This window comes from Parasteatoda tepidariorum, chromosome 4 (genome assembly GCF_982258835.1).
Source record: "Parasteatoda tepidariorum strain Cologne lab strain chromosome 4, Ptep-v5.0, whole genome shotgun sequence".
Lineage (NCBI taxonomy): Eukaryota > Metazoa > Arthropoda > Arachnida > Araneae > Theridiidae > Parasteatoda > Parasteatoda tepidariorum.
This window is the reverse complement of record NC_141758.1, coordinates 81,137,272-81,153,553: the sequence shown is the minus strand read 5'-3', so window position 1 is coordinate 81,153,553 and position 16,282 is coordinate 81,137,272. Positions and strand designations below refer to the sequence as shown.

The following is a 16,282-nucleotide window of genomic DNA, read 5'->3' as shown; positions in this document are numbered from 1 at the left end:
AACATCAATTCATAGATATGTTTCGGCTCCTGTTTTTTGGGGAAATAGAGGAATGCCTGCTAATAATTTTCTGAATCTGAAACTTTTATGGAAACACGTTTTAATTTTGCCGAAGTCTTGTTTCTGTGAATGTTTTGAAATAGGATATTATTTTTGTTCAAAAAAGAGCAGCTTGAAAACTATATTTTTTAAGGAAATGTAGTTTTAAGATCATGATTGATGATTTCATTTTCATCGTTTTCCGAATGAGGAGTTTTGTGAAGTGTCGGTTTTTAATACAAAAAATGCTTTGGAAAGCACATTTTTAATTTAAATTAGGAGAAAATATAGTAAAATTTAGGAATAGGTCCATTTTTACGATAAAATAATTTGTGAAAGTCCTATACGAACCCAAAATTCTCCTAAACAGAGTTCTAAATAGCCATTAGGAAAAAGGAAATATTTATTTTTTTATCATTTTTGTATCCCGTCAAATATAAGAAAATGGTAAAGATTCAATATTGCTTTTTTTTATTTATCACCCACTCACAAAAGTCAAAATTCAGAATTCTTTCATTTAATACTAATTCAGGTTCTATCTGCAAATACAGTGGACATTTAACTCATAAACAAAACAAAAAAAAAAAAAAACGACTGAAAATTATAACAGAAATTTTAATCACGAGTTTAAAAGATGTTTTTGAAATAAATACAGATAATTGATGCGGCATGTTAGAGTATAAAATTTATTAGGCTAGGAAAAAATGCAGGAAATAATTAAATACCCATCAACAATAATGCTACCAGGCAATAGAAAAAATAGCGTAAGTACTTCATGATCGATTTAAAAAAGAGTGACTTGAAAACTATTCTCTTTCTATTGCTGATGCTATCAACTTCAAAATAGAATTTCTGAAAACTCATAAAACAAATTTAAAAAAAAATTTTTTTTCTTCGGAATAACTAGCTTGTTATACACTGAAGAGAAAAAAAAACTGGTACAGGTATGAGTATGCGAAATAAAGGGGTATGGAGCCAATCAAAGTACAGCGCTGCGATCAGCAACGCGTATTTAAGATAGCGAGTGTCTGGCACAGTTCTTAGATCGGTTACTGCTGCTAGAATGCCAGGTTATACAGATTTAAGTGTGTTTGAACGTGGTGTTATAGTCGGCGCACGGGAGATGGGACATAGCATCTCCGAGATAGAAATGAAATTTGGCTTTTCACGTACAACCTTTTAACGAGTATACCCTGAGTATCGGAAATCCGGTAAAACATCAAATCTGCGACATCGCATACATATTTGGGATGCCTTGCAACGTGATGCTCAGAAGATATCCCCACTCCCTCTTACACTCACTGGTTTATGGACAGCCCTGCAGGATTCATGGTGTCAATTATCTCCAGCACTACTTCACACATTGATCGAATCCATGCCACGTCGTGTTGCGGCACTTCTGCGTGCTCGCTGGGGCCCTACACGATATTAGGCAGGTATACCAGCTTTTTTGGCTCTTCAGTGTACAAAGACACTAAATGTATATAGATCACAATTTAGAATTTTTCGTCGCGAACGTTGATTTTTCTAATCTGCAGCAGACTAAAGACTACGTTTAATGGTTAAATACTATTCTATTTCTTTTAAACTGAACGGAATAAAACTTAAACTTGTTCCTAAAATGCATTTCAGTGCATATCTCCGAACCATCGACTACCTTTCTTTAAACATATTAGGCAATTTAATTTTTTTTCTTTTGAAATGTCTAAGGTTTGCTTTCTAATTTAGGTACTAAATAGGGCAACATAAAGGAGGTTTGAGAAAAAAGAGAAAAAACAGCCTTTACTACGTGAGAGATTTTTCAACTGCTGCTTTGATTGCTTTTTTAATTGCTTTTGCTCAACTTCCTTTATTGCTTTGCTATTATGTCTGCTGATATTTTTACATATAAGCCTGGACAAAATAAATAAAAGATATTATCTCGTCATTAGCGCCCACGATTATTTCCAAAAAAGTGCTTTCGAATATTGTATTAATAAAGCCAAAGCTAAATATAATAATACAATAGTGTTAGGAGTACCAAAAAAAAAATGTAAACGATAATAGAATTTACTAAGCAAAGAATGCAAAATAAAACAATCAAGCAAAAATAGAAAACGAAAATTCTAGAAATGCAGAATACAACTCATAATGTAATATGTAAAGCAAGTAGCGAATTATAATGCACTTACACTTACCGTTATTTTTCAAAAAATATTTAAAGCGTTTTCGTAGCAAGTTTGCCAGTTTACAAATATGAAAATAGAAGGGTAAATCGAGGATGAACTTAGGGCGCGTTTTTACTGAAGTACTGAAATGTTATAATTTTTCTTATTTATCTTTGTCAACTTTTTTTTTCTTTTATCCTCTTTTGTGTTATACATAGAGTTAAAACGGAATACGGGAGGTACCGGCGGATCCCAGATTGATGGGGTTTTTTTTAAATTTTTTTGAAGATTAAATCCTCTTTTTTTCCAATATAAAGATTTTGGTGACAAAATCTATTTAGATACCTATTCAAAAAGGTTCTTTTATTAATTAAATACTAAAAATTCCTTCCCTATTTCTTGTTCGTACATTATTGTTATCTTTTTTTTATTCATATGGAAAAATTAAAAAATTAGTATAATTTTTTTTTCTTCAAATAATGCAGAAATGATATCCTAATTGCCATTACGTAATGATAGATGAAGAAATAGACTAGAAATTTTAAATGCAATTTTCTAACAATGCGCGTGTGCAAAACATGGTATTTAAGTTAAAATGCAGCCCCTAGAAATTTTTTTATGATATAAGCGTTTTCTTACGTATGATATCATGGTCATGTTCCAAGCAGCTGCTAACAGTGCTTCGTGTTCACAACTTCCATCCAATCCTATGAATCCTACAACTCCTTCCTCTTTTAGTTGAGTCATTTTTTGTAGGGGTGTAGCAGTCTCAGATTTACCGGAATCTAACGCTATATACTTGAGATTATAATCTGGTAACAGTTCTTCATCTGCATTTACCATGTCAACAGCTAATGGAACAGCGCCAGCTATAAGTTTTCCTATGTACTGATAAGAAAAAATATAAATTAACAATAGATTAAAAAGAAACAGTTAACATGTAATAGTTTAAAGATTTATGATAGTGAAAAAGAGCTAACTTTATAGATATTTTTAAATTTTACTCTAAAATAAGCATTTTTGTTCATGACCAGACTACAATTTATACGCAGGCTTACAAAATATATGGACCAAGGTGCAGCTGAATTACTGCTCATGATGTATACGGATTACAGTTTCTAAAATCATGCCAAACAGTAGGTCATAAATTTAGCTAACTTTTATTGATAGTTAAAATAATTTATTATTAATAGTTTTAAAAAGATCGAACTTGTTAATAATTAAAAAAACGTATGATTGATTTTTATTGTTAATTTATTTTATACCTTAAATTTTGCTCCAAATATTTCTTATTTCCTTATTACTGGAATCTAACTTATTACTAATCTCTTAAAGCATATGAACTTACTCTCCATTTTTTACAGCTTACTTTTTGCAAGATTTTGGATGGATATTTTTGAATTTCATTCAAAATCGCAAACATTTTTCTTCATTACCAGTACTAATTTCTCCTCAGCTTTCTAAGTATTTCTACTAGATTACTGCTGTCCTGCATAGGACAGGGTTTCTGTTTCAAAAATTAAGGAAATCCCATGAGATACAGTGAGTTTCAGCAAATGCTTGAGAAAAATAATAAAAATAACCTTTTTATTCAAATTCTTAGACTATTAACATTGTGTTCCTAATAAAATATTTGAAAACAAAATATTTACCTAATGAAGGAACACTTTTTATAATAAATTTGAAAACCAAAGAGGATTCACTGTTTTAGATTCATAATTAAATGTCAGGCTTTGCTCATCATTCTGAAAAACCATCACAATTTTAAGTAATATGAACTGATTTAATTTAAGTTGAATTAAACACTAGCCTATATTAATTAAACCCTTTTACTAAACAAACGAAAATCAGTCATTACCAGTGCTGTTTCCACCAAGCGTTTCTGACTATTTATATTAGATTATTGCTGTCTAATAAAAGAGGAGACTTCTGTTTCTATGATCACAGTAACCCCATGAGATACTGTAAATTTCAATCAATATTCAGTTGAAAAAAGAAAAAAATATTTGAAAACAAAATAGCTATCAAATGAAAGAACATTTATATTTAATAAATTTTAAAACCAAAGAAGCGCCATTTTCTCAGATTTAAAATTAAATATAAGGATCCACTCAATATTTATAAAAAACTATCAGACTTCAAAACTTATCAAAACTTTGACTATCAAAACTTGTCGAGTAAAATGAATTTATTAAATTTTCTAGGTTTAATTAAACATTAGCTTATATTAATCAAACTCCCTTTATTGAACGAACGATAATGCTAGATATATATCATTTATATTTTAGTAAATTTCAAACCCAAAGAAACATCACTGTCTCAGATTTAAAATTAAATATCAGGTTCCGCTCATTATTTATAAAAAAAACTATCCGACTTCAAAGCTTGTCAAAACTTCGACTATCAAAATTTCTCGAGTAAAATGAATTGATTGAATTTTCTAAGTGTAATTAAACATTAGCTTATATTAATTAAACCCCTTTTATTGAATTAACGATAATGCTAGATATATAACATTTATATTTTAGTAAATTTCAAAACCAAAGAAGCATCACTGTCTCAGATTTAAAATTAAATATCAGGTTCCACTCGCTATATATAAAAAAAAAACTATCCGACTTCAAAGCTTATCAAAACTTCGACTATCAAAATTTCTCGAGTAAAATGAATTGATTGAATTTTCTAAGTGTAATTAAACATTAGCTTATATTAATTAAACCCCTTTTATGGAACTAACGATAATGCTAGATATATAACATTTATATTTTAATAAATTTCAAAACCAAAGAAGCATCACTGTCTCAGATTTAAAATTAAATATCAGGTTCCCCTCACTATTTACAAAAAAAAAACTATCCGATGTCAAAACTTATCAAAACTTTAAAACATCATCTATCAAAATTTATCGAGTGAAATAAATTGATTTAATTTTCTAAGAATTTGAATCAAACATTAGCATACATAATTATTAAATCTCCTTTATTGAGCAAACAGAAATGCTAGCGATAAATGAAAGTTTGAAATTTATACCATTTCAAATATCTCAAATACTCTATTTCAATATCTCAAATACAATCCATATACTACTTTCTGGCTAGTTTGAAATGGACGGAAAAAATAACTATAAAACTCATTGTATTTTAAATAAGAAAAATTGGAGATAGGAACTATAAAGTGCACTTAGTAAGACACTGAGAAAAGTTCTTGTTTGGAGAACTGAAACTATAGTATGTCCATTTCTGCGCTTTATTTTTGCTTAATACACATTGTTTCTTACTTTAGCCTAGGTAGCACTATTATCCTTTTGGTTATTAAGTATTTTAAGACAAAACAAAAGCAAAAAAATGTTTGAATATTCATTGAGTTCTAATACGTACCTCAAATGATGTGAGAAATCCAATTGTAATATTGGGCTTGCTGGGATCTAAAATTGGCCTCTCTGCAGAGGCGTTGAACCGAGAAAGATCTACCAGAGTTCTGTGAGGTTCCAGGTCTGCCTCTGTTAAAATTAGAAGCAAACTGGTCATGAATACCGAAGTAGTCATCGAAGGCATAGGTTTCGGTTTCTATGAAGCTCATAATACGTAATCTTTAAAATGGACATTGGATGATTTCGAAAAGTGTAGATCTATGGCAGTAGTTTTCTTGAAAGATTTCTTGGTAGATGTCTTCCGAAAAGATCTCGGGTCAAGAAGGAGTTAACCTCCCATTCTTTTGATGAGCAAAATAGAATATCACAAAAGAACCTGGAATGAAATATATAGGAATAATAAATATAGGACATAGGTAAAATATCTACTCTAAGGTATGGTGAAATTTTAAGGTAATTCTTTAATAAATACTAGGAGGTTTCACCCCCCTGATCACTCCGCTCTCCAACCTGATTAATTAATTCTCATTGTTTATTTCTTCTTAAGCGTCAATATTTTCCACTAAGACATTTTAGTTCCAAAATGAACAATTATTGTAGCATTATGTAAATACATTTTGTTAATGAATTAATCCTTAAAAAATCTATGATTACTTAAACTTAAAAAATAATACTCTATACTAGAAAAAAAATGACCTAAAGAATACAGATTATGAGATTCAATAAAAAGAAATAAATGATAAGTAATTATACACGTTGAACTTATTATTCGTAAAGAGATGTATAACAATTCTATCCGGAAATAATTTTTATCGTAATTCATCAAGTATTTTTTGTTTCAAATACTTTATTATGAATGTTAAGAATTATTTCTGGAAAAATGTATTATCTCTCTCTCTATTGCTACTTTTGTTTGTTTGACATCTTCTCAAACTTTTAAAATGAGGAAATAAAGATTACGTGTGGGCGAAATAAAAATTCCACAGCGATGGAAAAATATTCAATATCAAAACAAAAAAGCTGAAAAAATCACGAAAAACCAGTTAAGTTTATAATAACTTTCGTACAAATAGGTTTTTCGAATATACCTTTAGCTAAAAATTCAATGCAAAATTTTCTTATTAGAACACCAAATTTCAACTCTGTAGTTGCATTTCAGTGGATAAGAAATGAACCAATATGTTTTAATTCCAAGTTTTACAGCTAATAATTCTCAGGATGATCCGAATGAGGATGATCCGAAGACATGCCATCGTAATTTTGATCCTCTGCATAGGATATGACTCCCCTGATTTTGTAGCCCGACGACTGATACCACACACCCTCGGTACCTACGCAGGCTTATGTAACAATACATTTTAATTGCGCTAGTCAACTAAGAGTAACATGTAACTAAACAAATTAGTTAGACTAAATATATGATTTTTTGCAATAAGATAACAAGTTGAAGCGGAGCATAAAAAGAGAAAGCTTAAAGGTTTAAAAATAATAAAGTGAAAAATGAATTTTTTTGGACACAGTGTGTCGAAGAATAACTAAACCTAAGGACTAAAACTTTTACTCTTAATCATATCTTTCTTTCTCCGTTATCAGTGTTCATTTCAATTATCAAATCTAACATTTAATGTTAGTAATTCACGTTTTATAGTTTAATGGCTGTACAGAAAACTCAATAACATATAACTAAACGAAAACTTTCGAAGTATTTACATGAAGGCAAAAAACTGTCTGTAATATAAATTGTTGTTGCAACCTTTCAAAAAAGCTGCATAGATTTCTGCTGTCAGCTTAAAATGTTATCTTTACTAATTAAATCTTCAGCATTTCCAACGTTTAAGACATTAATCCTTTAAAATGAAAGAATATTGGTGTCAGCCGATCAAGCTTTTAAGCTAACGCGAATTAAAACTAGAGGCTCAGCTAAAGTTTTATTTCTTCTTATGAAATGAGATTTCATAAATTTTCTAATTTTTAAAGTTTTATCGGAGGATAATGCTACTAGTTTTTATAAAAATAGGACATTCTTGTCAGTGGAGAAATGTTTCTATAGAAATAAAGTATTTTTCTTACAATTATAATATATTTTAAATCTGTTTGAGATTGTTAAATTGCTAAGGATTTCAAGAAGTTACATATTCAATATAATTTTCGTATGTTTTTAGAAAAACAAACTGGTTCTTCCTTCAGTAAAAGTTTCACAAAAATTATAAGTAGTCATGAAAATGATTTATCCTCAGTTAAACTTAAAATTTATTTCCAGATGCTGTTGCATTACAGTTGCGATTGCGGAGATTTAAGAATTAAATAAGGAAGAGTCAAATATAATAACTTGTATTAAGAGAAAGCGAATTGTTAACTATTAAAATTATGACAGAACTATGGTAAGTAAGGTCAAAACTAAATCTTATATTATATATATATATATATATATATATATATATATATATATATATATAATCTTAAATTTTGCTATTGCTATTTCCAAAAATAACTAACTACTGTAACAAGCTAGTTGAAATGTAAAGTTTTCATAAATTTTCAAAATAAAGTTTTCATGAGTTTTCATTAAGTGGCTTAATGAAAGGAATGATGTTGGTAATAATTATGAAAACAATAACAATAATGTTTATAATGATCTTATTTTTAATAATTGCAGATTTTCATGCATAATAGTAACCTGAACAAGTACAGTTTTAGTTATGATGCATATCCCGCTCTATTATTTGAAATTATAAACTATAATTATGGTATAACCTTCAACTGGGAAGAATTAATAACAATACTAAAATGCAGTTTTTTTTTAAAAATACATAATATTTTTTTTAAAAAATATATTATTTTTTTTAAAAAAAATAACTGTATTTTATGCTATTGACTAGTTTAACACTTTTAAAAATCCTCTAATATTTACAATTTTAACAATTTCTTATTATGCAATTGGAGATGGGACATTTTTGATTTTTGGGGATTAAATTTCGCACTCAAAATAAATTAGTTTTCAAAATAACATTCTGATTCAACTTCATAAAAAAAAATTTCGAATTCGAAAAGTTTATTTTTTAAATCTATTTTAAAGCACAATTCATATTGGAACTTAAGCAGCGAATTTTTTTCATGTTTTAATGATTTTCAAATATTAATAGTAGTACTTAAATAAACTTTCCATATTAATAACTTTCCATAAAATGAACTAACCATGAAATAAACTTTCCATATTAATTTTTTTTCAATTAAAAAGAACTTTCTTTGCTCCTCATTCACCAGCATGCTTATATTTAATATATAAGTTTTTATGACTTAAAATATTTTTAATTTAAACAAAAAAAATTTATATGTCTATATATAAATTTTTATTTTTTTTGAAATGTAATTAAATTTGCAGATTGTATAAAATTAAATATAAAGAGAGGTCTGATGAAAATTCTGGATATTCAACTCGTTTAAAAAAGAACGCAGTAATGTATGAATGTATAAAAATTGCTTAAAAATTTATCAAAACTTTAAAAAAAATTATATTTATAAAGAAGGTTACAGGGGAAAGAAACTTTATTGAACATAAATCCTTTATTTCTTATGGAAGAACGGGTGCAAAAGCACAAAAAGAAATAAAAGAAAGTAAGAAGAAAAGAAATGAAAGTTATAATATTCGTTTTTCTCTAACCACATTTTTAAAATTTTAATTTTATTTAAAACTTCAGTTGAGTTTCGTAAAGAAAATAATTTTTGAAAGAATAAATCTATTTGAATATAACTTCAATTATTTGAAATTTAAATAAAATAAATAAATATAATATTTGTCTTCCATAGATTTTAAAAAAAATGAAGGTCCTAATTAAAAGTTAATTAAAATTAATCTTAATGAAGGTTAATTAAAGTATTGGAAATTATGGAAAGAAAACATTTTTTAATATCTCTCTCACATAAGCGCAATTTTTTTTAAATGTATTTAAGGCTCAAGAGTATACGGTTATATAATGTTTATACATATTGAAAAAATATTAACTGATGAATTTGTAATTCGAAGAATTAAAATTAACTTAATAATTAATAAAAACTTAATAAGGGATTGATAAACATTATTATATTTTTTGCTAGAAATTTCTCGTGTGTGCATACTGATTGAAAATAAAAAGAGAATGTTTGTGTCAAAAATAATTCATTCTTTTTGACACATTCAATTTCTTTAAATTTATTATTTAAGTGAATTAAAGTTAACTAAGGTTTATAAAAACTTAATAAAGGATCAATAAATAACTCAGATATTTTTCCTATAATTAATGACTGTAGAACTTTTTGGAAATAGCAATCACTATTATTTTTTGTTAGAAATTTCTCTTGTGTGCATGCGAATTTTTTAAAAAAAGGAAATGTATGCGTCAAAAAATAAAAGGTGAAAGTTTTTTTAAAAATATTTTCTTTTCAATAAAATAAATAAAGCGTTTCATTTTTCAGTTAAAGTAACATTTGAATTCTTTTATCGAACTTAAATTTTTTTTTCCTGCGAAACACTTTGAAAAAAAATGTGTCTTTGTTAGACAGCAGCGTAGAATATTCACGAAAACATTCCTTGGAAAACTGACAAGCATGACAATTCTTTTACTTTGCTCATTGATACAAAAGTTCACCTTTTTTTTTAAGATAAGAATATATTTGTTAGGAATGTTTCTATGAGATTTAAAGATTTCGTTTTATTTTATCCAATGCTGAAGTAGACATCTTTCCATTGTTTTGAATTAAATATTATCATGCCAATAAAAGCATTATATACTACTTTTTTTAAAATTTCTTTAATAACAAAATTTAATTTTTGAATCATTCTTAACCGTTTCCCCTTTTAATTTTTTTTTTGAAGAAAACAATTTAACATATTTTTATTTTATCAAAAAATACAAGGAACTGAAACAAAACATAACACTAAAATTTTGAGTTAAAATTGCAATTTTTTATGTGCAAAAAAACCATTAATTTACCATGAGTATATCTAGGCAAATGAAAAGAGTTAAATATTAGTATTTATGATAGTTTTTAAACCAAGGGACAACACAAAGTGATACTTTCCAATTGCTGTTGAAGTGGTTCGTCATTTTTGTACAGTTTTTTCGATGTAAATTTAGCAACCATTGTATATACAATGGCACAAAACACGTGTGCAGTCCCACAATCCAGCAGCAAAACTCCCCGAATTTAACTCTGCCTGGTTATAAAATTGTAGCGTTTTTTTTTTCTGTATTTAAACAAGCGAAATAATTTTGTACTATAAAATTTAATCCTCTCGTCTCTTCTTTAATTAACTCGCTTTAGACTTGGAAAATAAGGCTAAATTTCAATGTATTTAAACAATCTCAATTGCAATAATAACTTTTATTAAATGAATGGATGAATGAATTTAGAGATTATGATACATGAAAGTACTGAAAGTGCTTTGATGATCGATTATGATACATGAAAGTACTGTGATTTAAGTCATGTCGTTAGAAATCGATTAGCATTTATTACTCAATTTTGTCATAATTCACTTTATAAGAATATTTCATTCTTAATGTTAGAATTAAACAGACGGATACGGCTATTTACTTGGGCTTAAAAAAATGAATTACAATTTATGAGAATCTTCAAAATATTCGATATCCAAGTCCGGGCTACTTTAGTTTAGAAAGAAAAATGTGATTTAAAAAAAAACTATTGTTAACTTCCTACTACCTAAACAATTGTTAACTTTTTGCTTTTTACACAATCCCATGTGCTTGTTTAAGTAAATGGGCATAGCCTGAAATGCATATTTAAAAAATCCATTTAACTCAAAATGCGTAGACAATACAGGCGCGAAATGAAAAACGAGCATAGTTCAAATTGTAATGTATTTTACAATTAGCATAGTTCAAATAAATTGTACTGAAGACAATAGACATGATTGAAATGTATGCTTGGAAAAATGGAAATACTTCAAAATGTGTGTTTGACAAAAATAAAAAAACTTAAAATTCTTTTTTAAATAAGAAGCGGGTCTGAAGAAAGTGTGAAATTCGTGTTTGACAAAATGGAAATGGCTAAAAATGAAGAATAATTAAGAAAATTAGTTTTTTAAGAAAATAACCTGAGCATTTGATTTTGTTTCTAAAACTACTGTTATGAGTATTTTATTTAAAAAAAGAAACTTGATAATAATGATTATAAAAATACTAAAAAAAAAATTAAGGGAATTTTCGTATTAATTTGACATGTATTTTTCGAAAAATATGTTAAAAACTTGAATTCATCGCACAATTTTGAAACACTATCTTTAAAGTTATATCAATATTCATAAACATGCATTTTGATCTATGTTCGACTTTTTAAACGCGCCTACTTCATAAGCATGCATTTTGAGCTTCGTCAATTTTTGCAAGTGCGCAGAACAAACTCTATTTATTTTTGTAATGTATCTGATTGGTTTAACATTTTTTAAAACATCCTGAATTAAAATGTTCATTCAATTTTATGTAAACTGGTGTCCCAAATTATGAATGTAAATTATACTTTAAGTATTTATAAAATATCACTTTAAGATAATTTCAAATTTGAACTTAAAAACTTGAAATTTTTTATGTCACGTTAGCAACTCTACAACAAATTGCAATTGTAATCAGTCAATAAATATCAAAATGTTTTTTTAGATCAATAATATGGTTAATTATGCTTTGAACTGAAATCTTCAAATATACCATGAAATAGAGCTAAATATATTATACAATATAGATTTTTTTAAGAAACATTCCAAACTTTCTTAAAACAGGATAAAAAATCACAAATTCACACTTAAACCTCAGTTTTTAGTTCAAAACATTGCTTATAAGATCTACATGCAAAGTTTCAAGGAATTTTGTAATAAACTTTTTTATGTTATGTGTTTAAGGGAGAGAAAAAAAATTTTCATCTGTCAATGCTCCTCAAAAAATTTATTTTAAGTATGCAAGTGCTATTCTGTTAAAAAAAACACTATTAACTTCGATTTTAAAGTTCGAAGACCAAATATTTAAGGAGATTTGGAAAGCTAATGAAAAAAAAATTCCAAATATTGTCAGTAAAAAAAAGCGTTATTATCGTATCGATAACCAATTTTCATCCAGTCGAATACTTAAAACACGTTTGAGTACCAAAGTATAAAGTTCACCAACAAAAAGTTTGCGTTTTAGCTTTTTATGAATTCACTTAATTTAATAAAAGTAATTTAAAATATAACCTAGACACTATGCTAATCTTCTATCGATAAATTTATTTGCGTGTTACCAATCTAACAATATGAAGTAAGAAAATAAATAGCATGTTACAAAATAGATGACAACAAAATACACATAAATTGGTTTTCTAGCAAATTCTAATTTTTATTTTAAAACTTAAAACAAATATTTATGTTGATTCCAGAGTGTAATTTCCATATAAATCATTGATCTTCTTGTACTTCAAAAAGAAATAAAGATTTGAAAAAAATTTTTTTGTAGTTTGCAATAACACTTTCTCTTTCTAAACGTACTTTGAAAAATGTGCATCACTGGAAAAGTGATCGATATCGATTTTATTCTTTAACATTAGAAATGTTCTTAGAGAAAAAAAATTGATTTCAAACCAAAATATTGGCATATGTATCAAAAATAAATTGCAAACATATTTCTCTTTAAGGTATGTATTATATTTCAAATTGCATGCCGTTAGTTAGAAATGTTTTTTATCGGCTCAATTCGAAAAACTAAATATTGTAAGTATTTGATAAATTATTTACTATCTTTATGAAATTGTATAAAATGGATACTCAAAATTCATGGAAAATTCTTTATTTTTCGCAAAACTCTTTGTCAGAAATATTTTATGAGATAGGAAAATCATTTTGTTCAATCGATTGAGGATTTAAGTCTAAGGCATTAGGTCCAATGCAATATATATTCTACTCAAATAATTGAGCAATAAGTAAAAAACAGGTGTGTTAGACAAAACGTACGGAATTACCGTCAGGAATCATATACGGGAAACTTAAATGACAAGCAGGTGCACTAACGACTGCACCATCCCGAACCATGATACAAATGCTTTTAAACTTCACAAAAAATTGCGGAGAACTTTCATAAAGCACTGAGATTACTCAATGTGAGTAAATGGATACATAACAAAATGTAAGAATTCACGTTTTGTCAAAAGTCATGTGATTTTGTGGTAAAATGATTGTCAAAAAATCACGAAATGCGGCTTAGGAATTGTTGTATCTTCAAAAAATGAGAGTTTTATTTTTAGTATTGAACATTTTTAAAGAATATATTTTAATAAGAAGTACATGAATGTAACAGTTAAATAATCGTTCATGGTATACAGGATTATTACCACCCTTATATATTTTTAGGTTCATTGCCAAATAGTAAATAAAATAATTTAATACATTAGGGGTTACAAATTAATATTTTAGCGAACAAAATCTTAGATATTATAGACATTTTGCGAATATTTACAAATGACAGACAATTAGGAACACATCCGAGTTTCATGAAGATGTAAGATTTGTTTTGTTGTTTTTATTCCCCTTTCTCTCAGCAGTAATATGATAGATTTCGATAATAGTTCTTCCTTTATTCTTCTCTTTGACGTTTGTTGTGATCCCTAACTTCCATATTTTGTGAAATTATTTTTAAAATATATATGAGAAGAAGTGTAATAACGGATAACTCAAAATGAATTAAATTTACTCTAGAATGGGTATATTTTAAGCAATGACAATGTTGATATTAGTTTAAATTATCCATTATTTAATATATAGTTATTTAATATATAGTTTTAACAGATAAGTTTTATTTTTCCCTTAAAACAATTTTAATTCTATTAATAACTTGATTTAATAAACCAACATCCAAGTATTATCTTTAAGTGTTAACTAAGAAATTTATGTCTCATTTCTGAAGATTTAACAACCCTTGAGCTGTATTTCGTTATTTTTAAATCACGTGATTTTATTTCACTCTATTTTATTTCAAAATCACATGAGTTATGGTACTTTGGTACATTTATTTACGTTGCAGTCGAGATACATAATGGGCTATTGGCGACAGTATGGAAAACATCCCGGAGGTTGATCCGGCGACAACATACATACGTCACATCGCGTTTTACAGGGACACGTGATTTAGGAAAAAATGCAAACTTTCATATATTTGAAGAAACTGCATGAATTCGTTACGTGTCTTGAGATTTTATTTTATTTTGTAACCGTAGATGAACAGCCGATCCAATCTTACAGGTTTACTACTACTAATGTTCAACTCCGTTACCTTGTAATTTTGAACCCAATCCAAAAGACAAGGGAACTCCTGGATCGAGTATTGGGAGAAATTTGCCTTCGCGGAGGACTTTTTGATGAAACTAACCCGCATTTGCGTTACATGGCGAGGAAGACCACGAGAACCTCTTACGGTTAGCCTGATGGCAAGGGGACTCTAACCCATGATCCATCTACCACTGAGGATATTTCGCGTCAGCACTGTGGTCGGTGTAAGTCGGATGCGGAATTCGTATCTACTGGGTTTCGAACCCGGTTCGCCTCATGTCTTGAGATTGTACTATGAGGGATATATTATTATAAAATGCATAAATATTATTATAAAATGCTGTTTCCTCAGTCATTATAAAAGTTTAGGCTAAATTCAATATTTGAAACATAGTTTTGATTAACATGAATGGAAGGACATAGTAGCTTCAATTGCATTCTCTATGATACGAACGATTTCCCGAGATTTTAATTCAATTTTAGAACATTAATTTTCTTTATAACGGGATGGTACAGAGTTTAGTGTGTTCTATTGTTTGGCAGGTTCCTGAGGTTCATGGTTATAGCTGAATACTTGCTTATTTTATTTTGTATTTCTGAATCTATTGTGTTAATTGATTTATTCCATTAAAATCTTCTGCTTTTGAAAAAATTTGCACTCTGATAAAAATTGAAGATTGTAATTTCATAAATTAGGCGACATTTTAAATTGGAACATTTCCTTGGGAGAGTTTTCGTCCAAAGCTAAGGAGATTTTTTGAAACTTAAAAGGTTAAAGTTTTAAGTTATAAATGTCCTCAGCAATAAGAGGAATTAATTGAAAATAGCTCAGACAAAAAGATTAGCTAGCAAATATTAACACAGAGTTTAATCAAAGAAGTTTCTAGGTTCTATTCATGGCATTAACTAAACATTCATTCGTGTGCACTATTTTTAATACTTTATTTTATATATCTATTTTATTACGCCTAATGCTTTAGACGAAATTTGTATCTTTATACGTTTGACTACAGCAATATCCCCAGTTAAGCATAATGTTAGCTTGGATCATTTCTCGGACTGCTGTTTCTTTTAAAATAAAGTGACTCGTGAAATTCGAAGATCTGGTTTTAACAGAATGATCTTAACAGAATCTTGCTTTGATTAACAGAGAATAATTTAAAGAAATTATTAAGGTTTTAATTAAGCATGTTAGATAAAAAATGAATTGTTAAAGCATCAAATTAACTATTTTAATCCTCGTTTTCCTTTAATCACAATTAGCATCCTCAAAAAATTTGCTTCCAAAAGCATAATTTAACTCAGCCTTGCTTTGGTACGTTTTCTAGTCAGAGCAATAAATAAAATAAAAACAATTATTTTCGAATGAAGGTAAACAACGATAATGGCTGTGTGGAAAAGCGCAATTTTCTCAATTTGATGTATTATCGACTCAGAAAATTA

The 16,282-nt window shown here is 27.7% G+C and overlaps 1 protein-coding gene across 1 annotated transcript in view; it reads right to left on the bottom strand.

Annotated features, from left to right (window-relative positions):
• The window catches only part of LOC107446643 (guanylate cyclase 32E), a 116,792-nt gene that overhangs the window by 66,914 nt on the left and 33,596 nt on the right, over positions 1–16,282 (bottom strand). The window contains exons 2-3 of the mRNA XM_087161458.1: positions 5,564–5,932; positions 2,826–3,074 (exon numbers count right to left, since the gene is read on the bottom strand). Coding sequence (XP_087017584.1) covers positions 2,826–3,074; positions 5,564–5,740 — 426 coding nt within the window. The 5' untranslated portion in view covers positions 5,741–5,932. The remainder of the gene's footprint in view (positions 1–2,825; positions 3,075–5,563; positions 5,933–16,282) is intronic.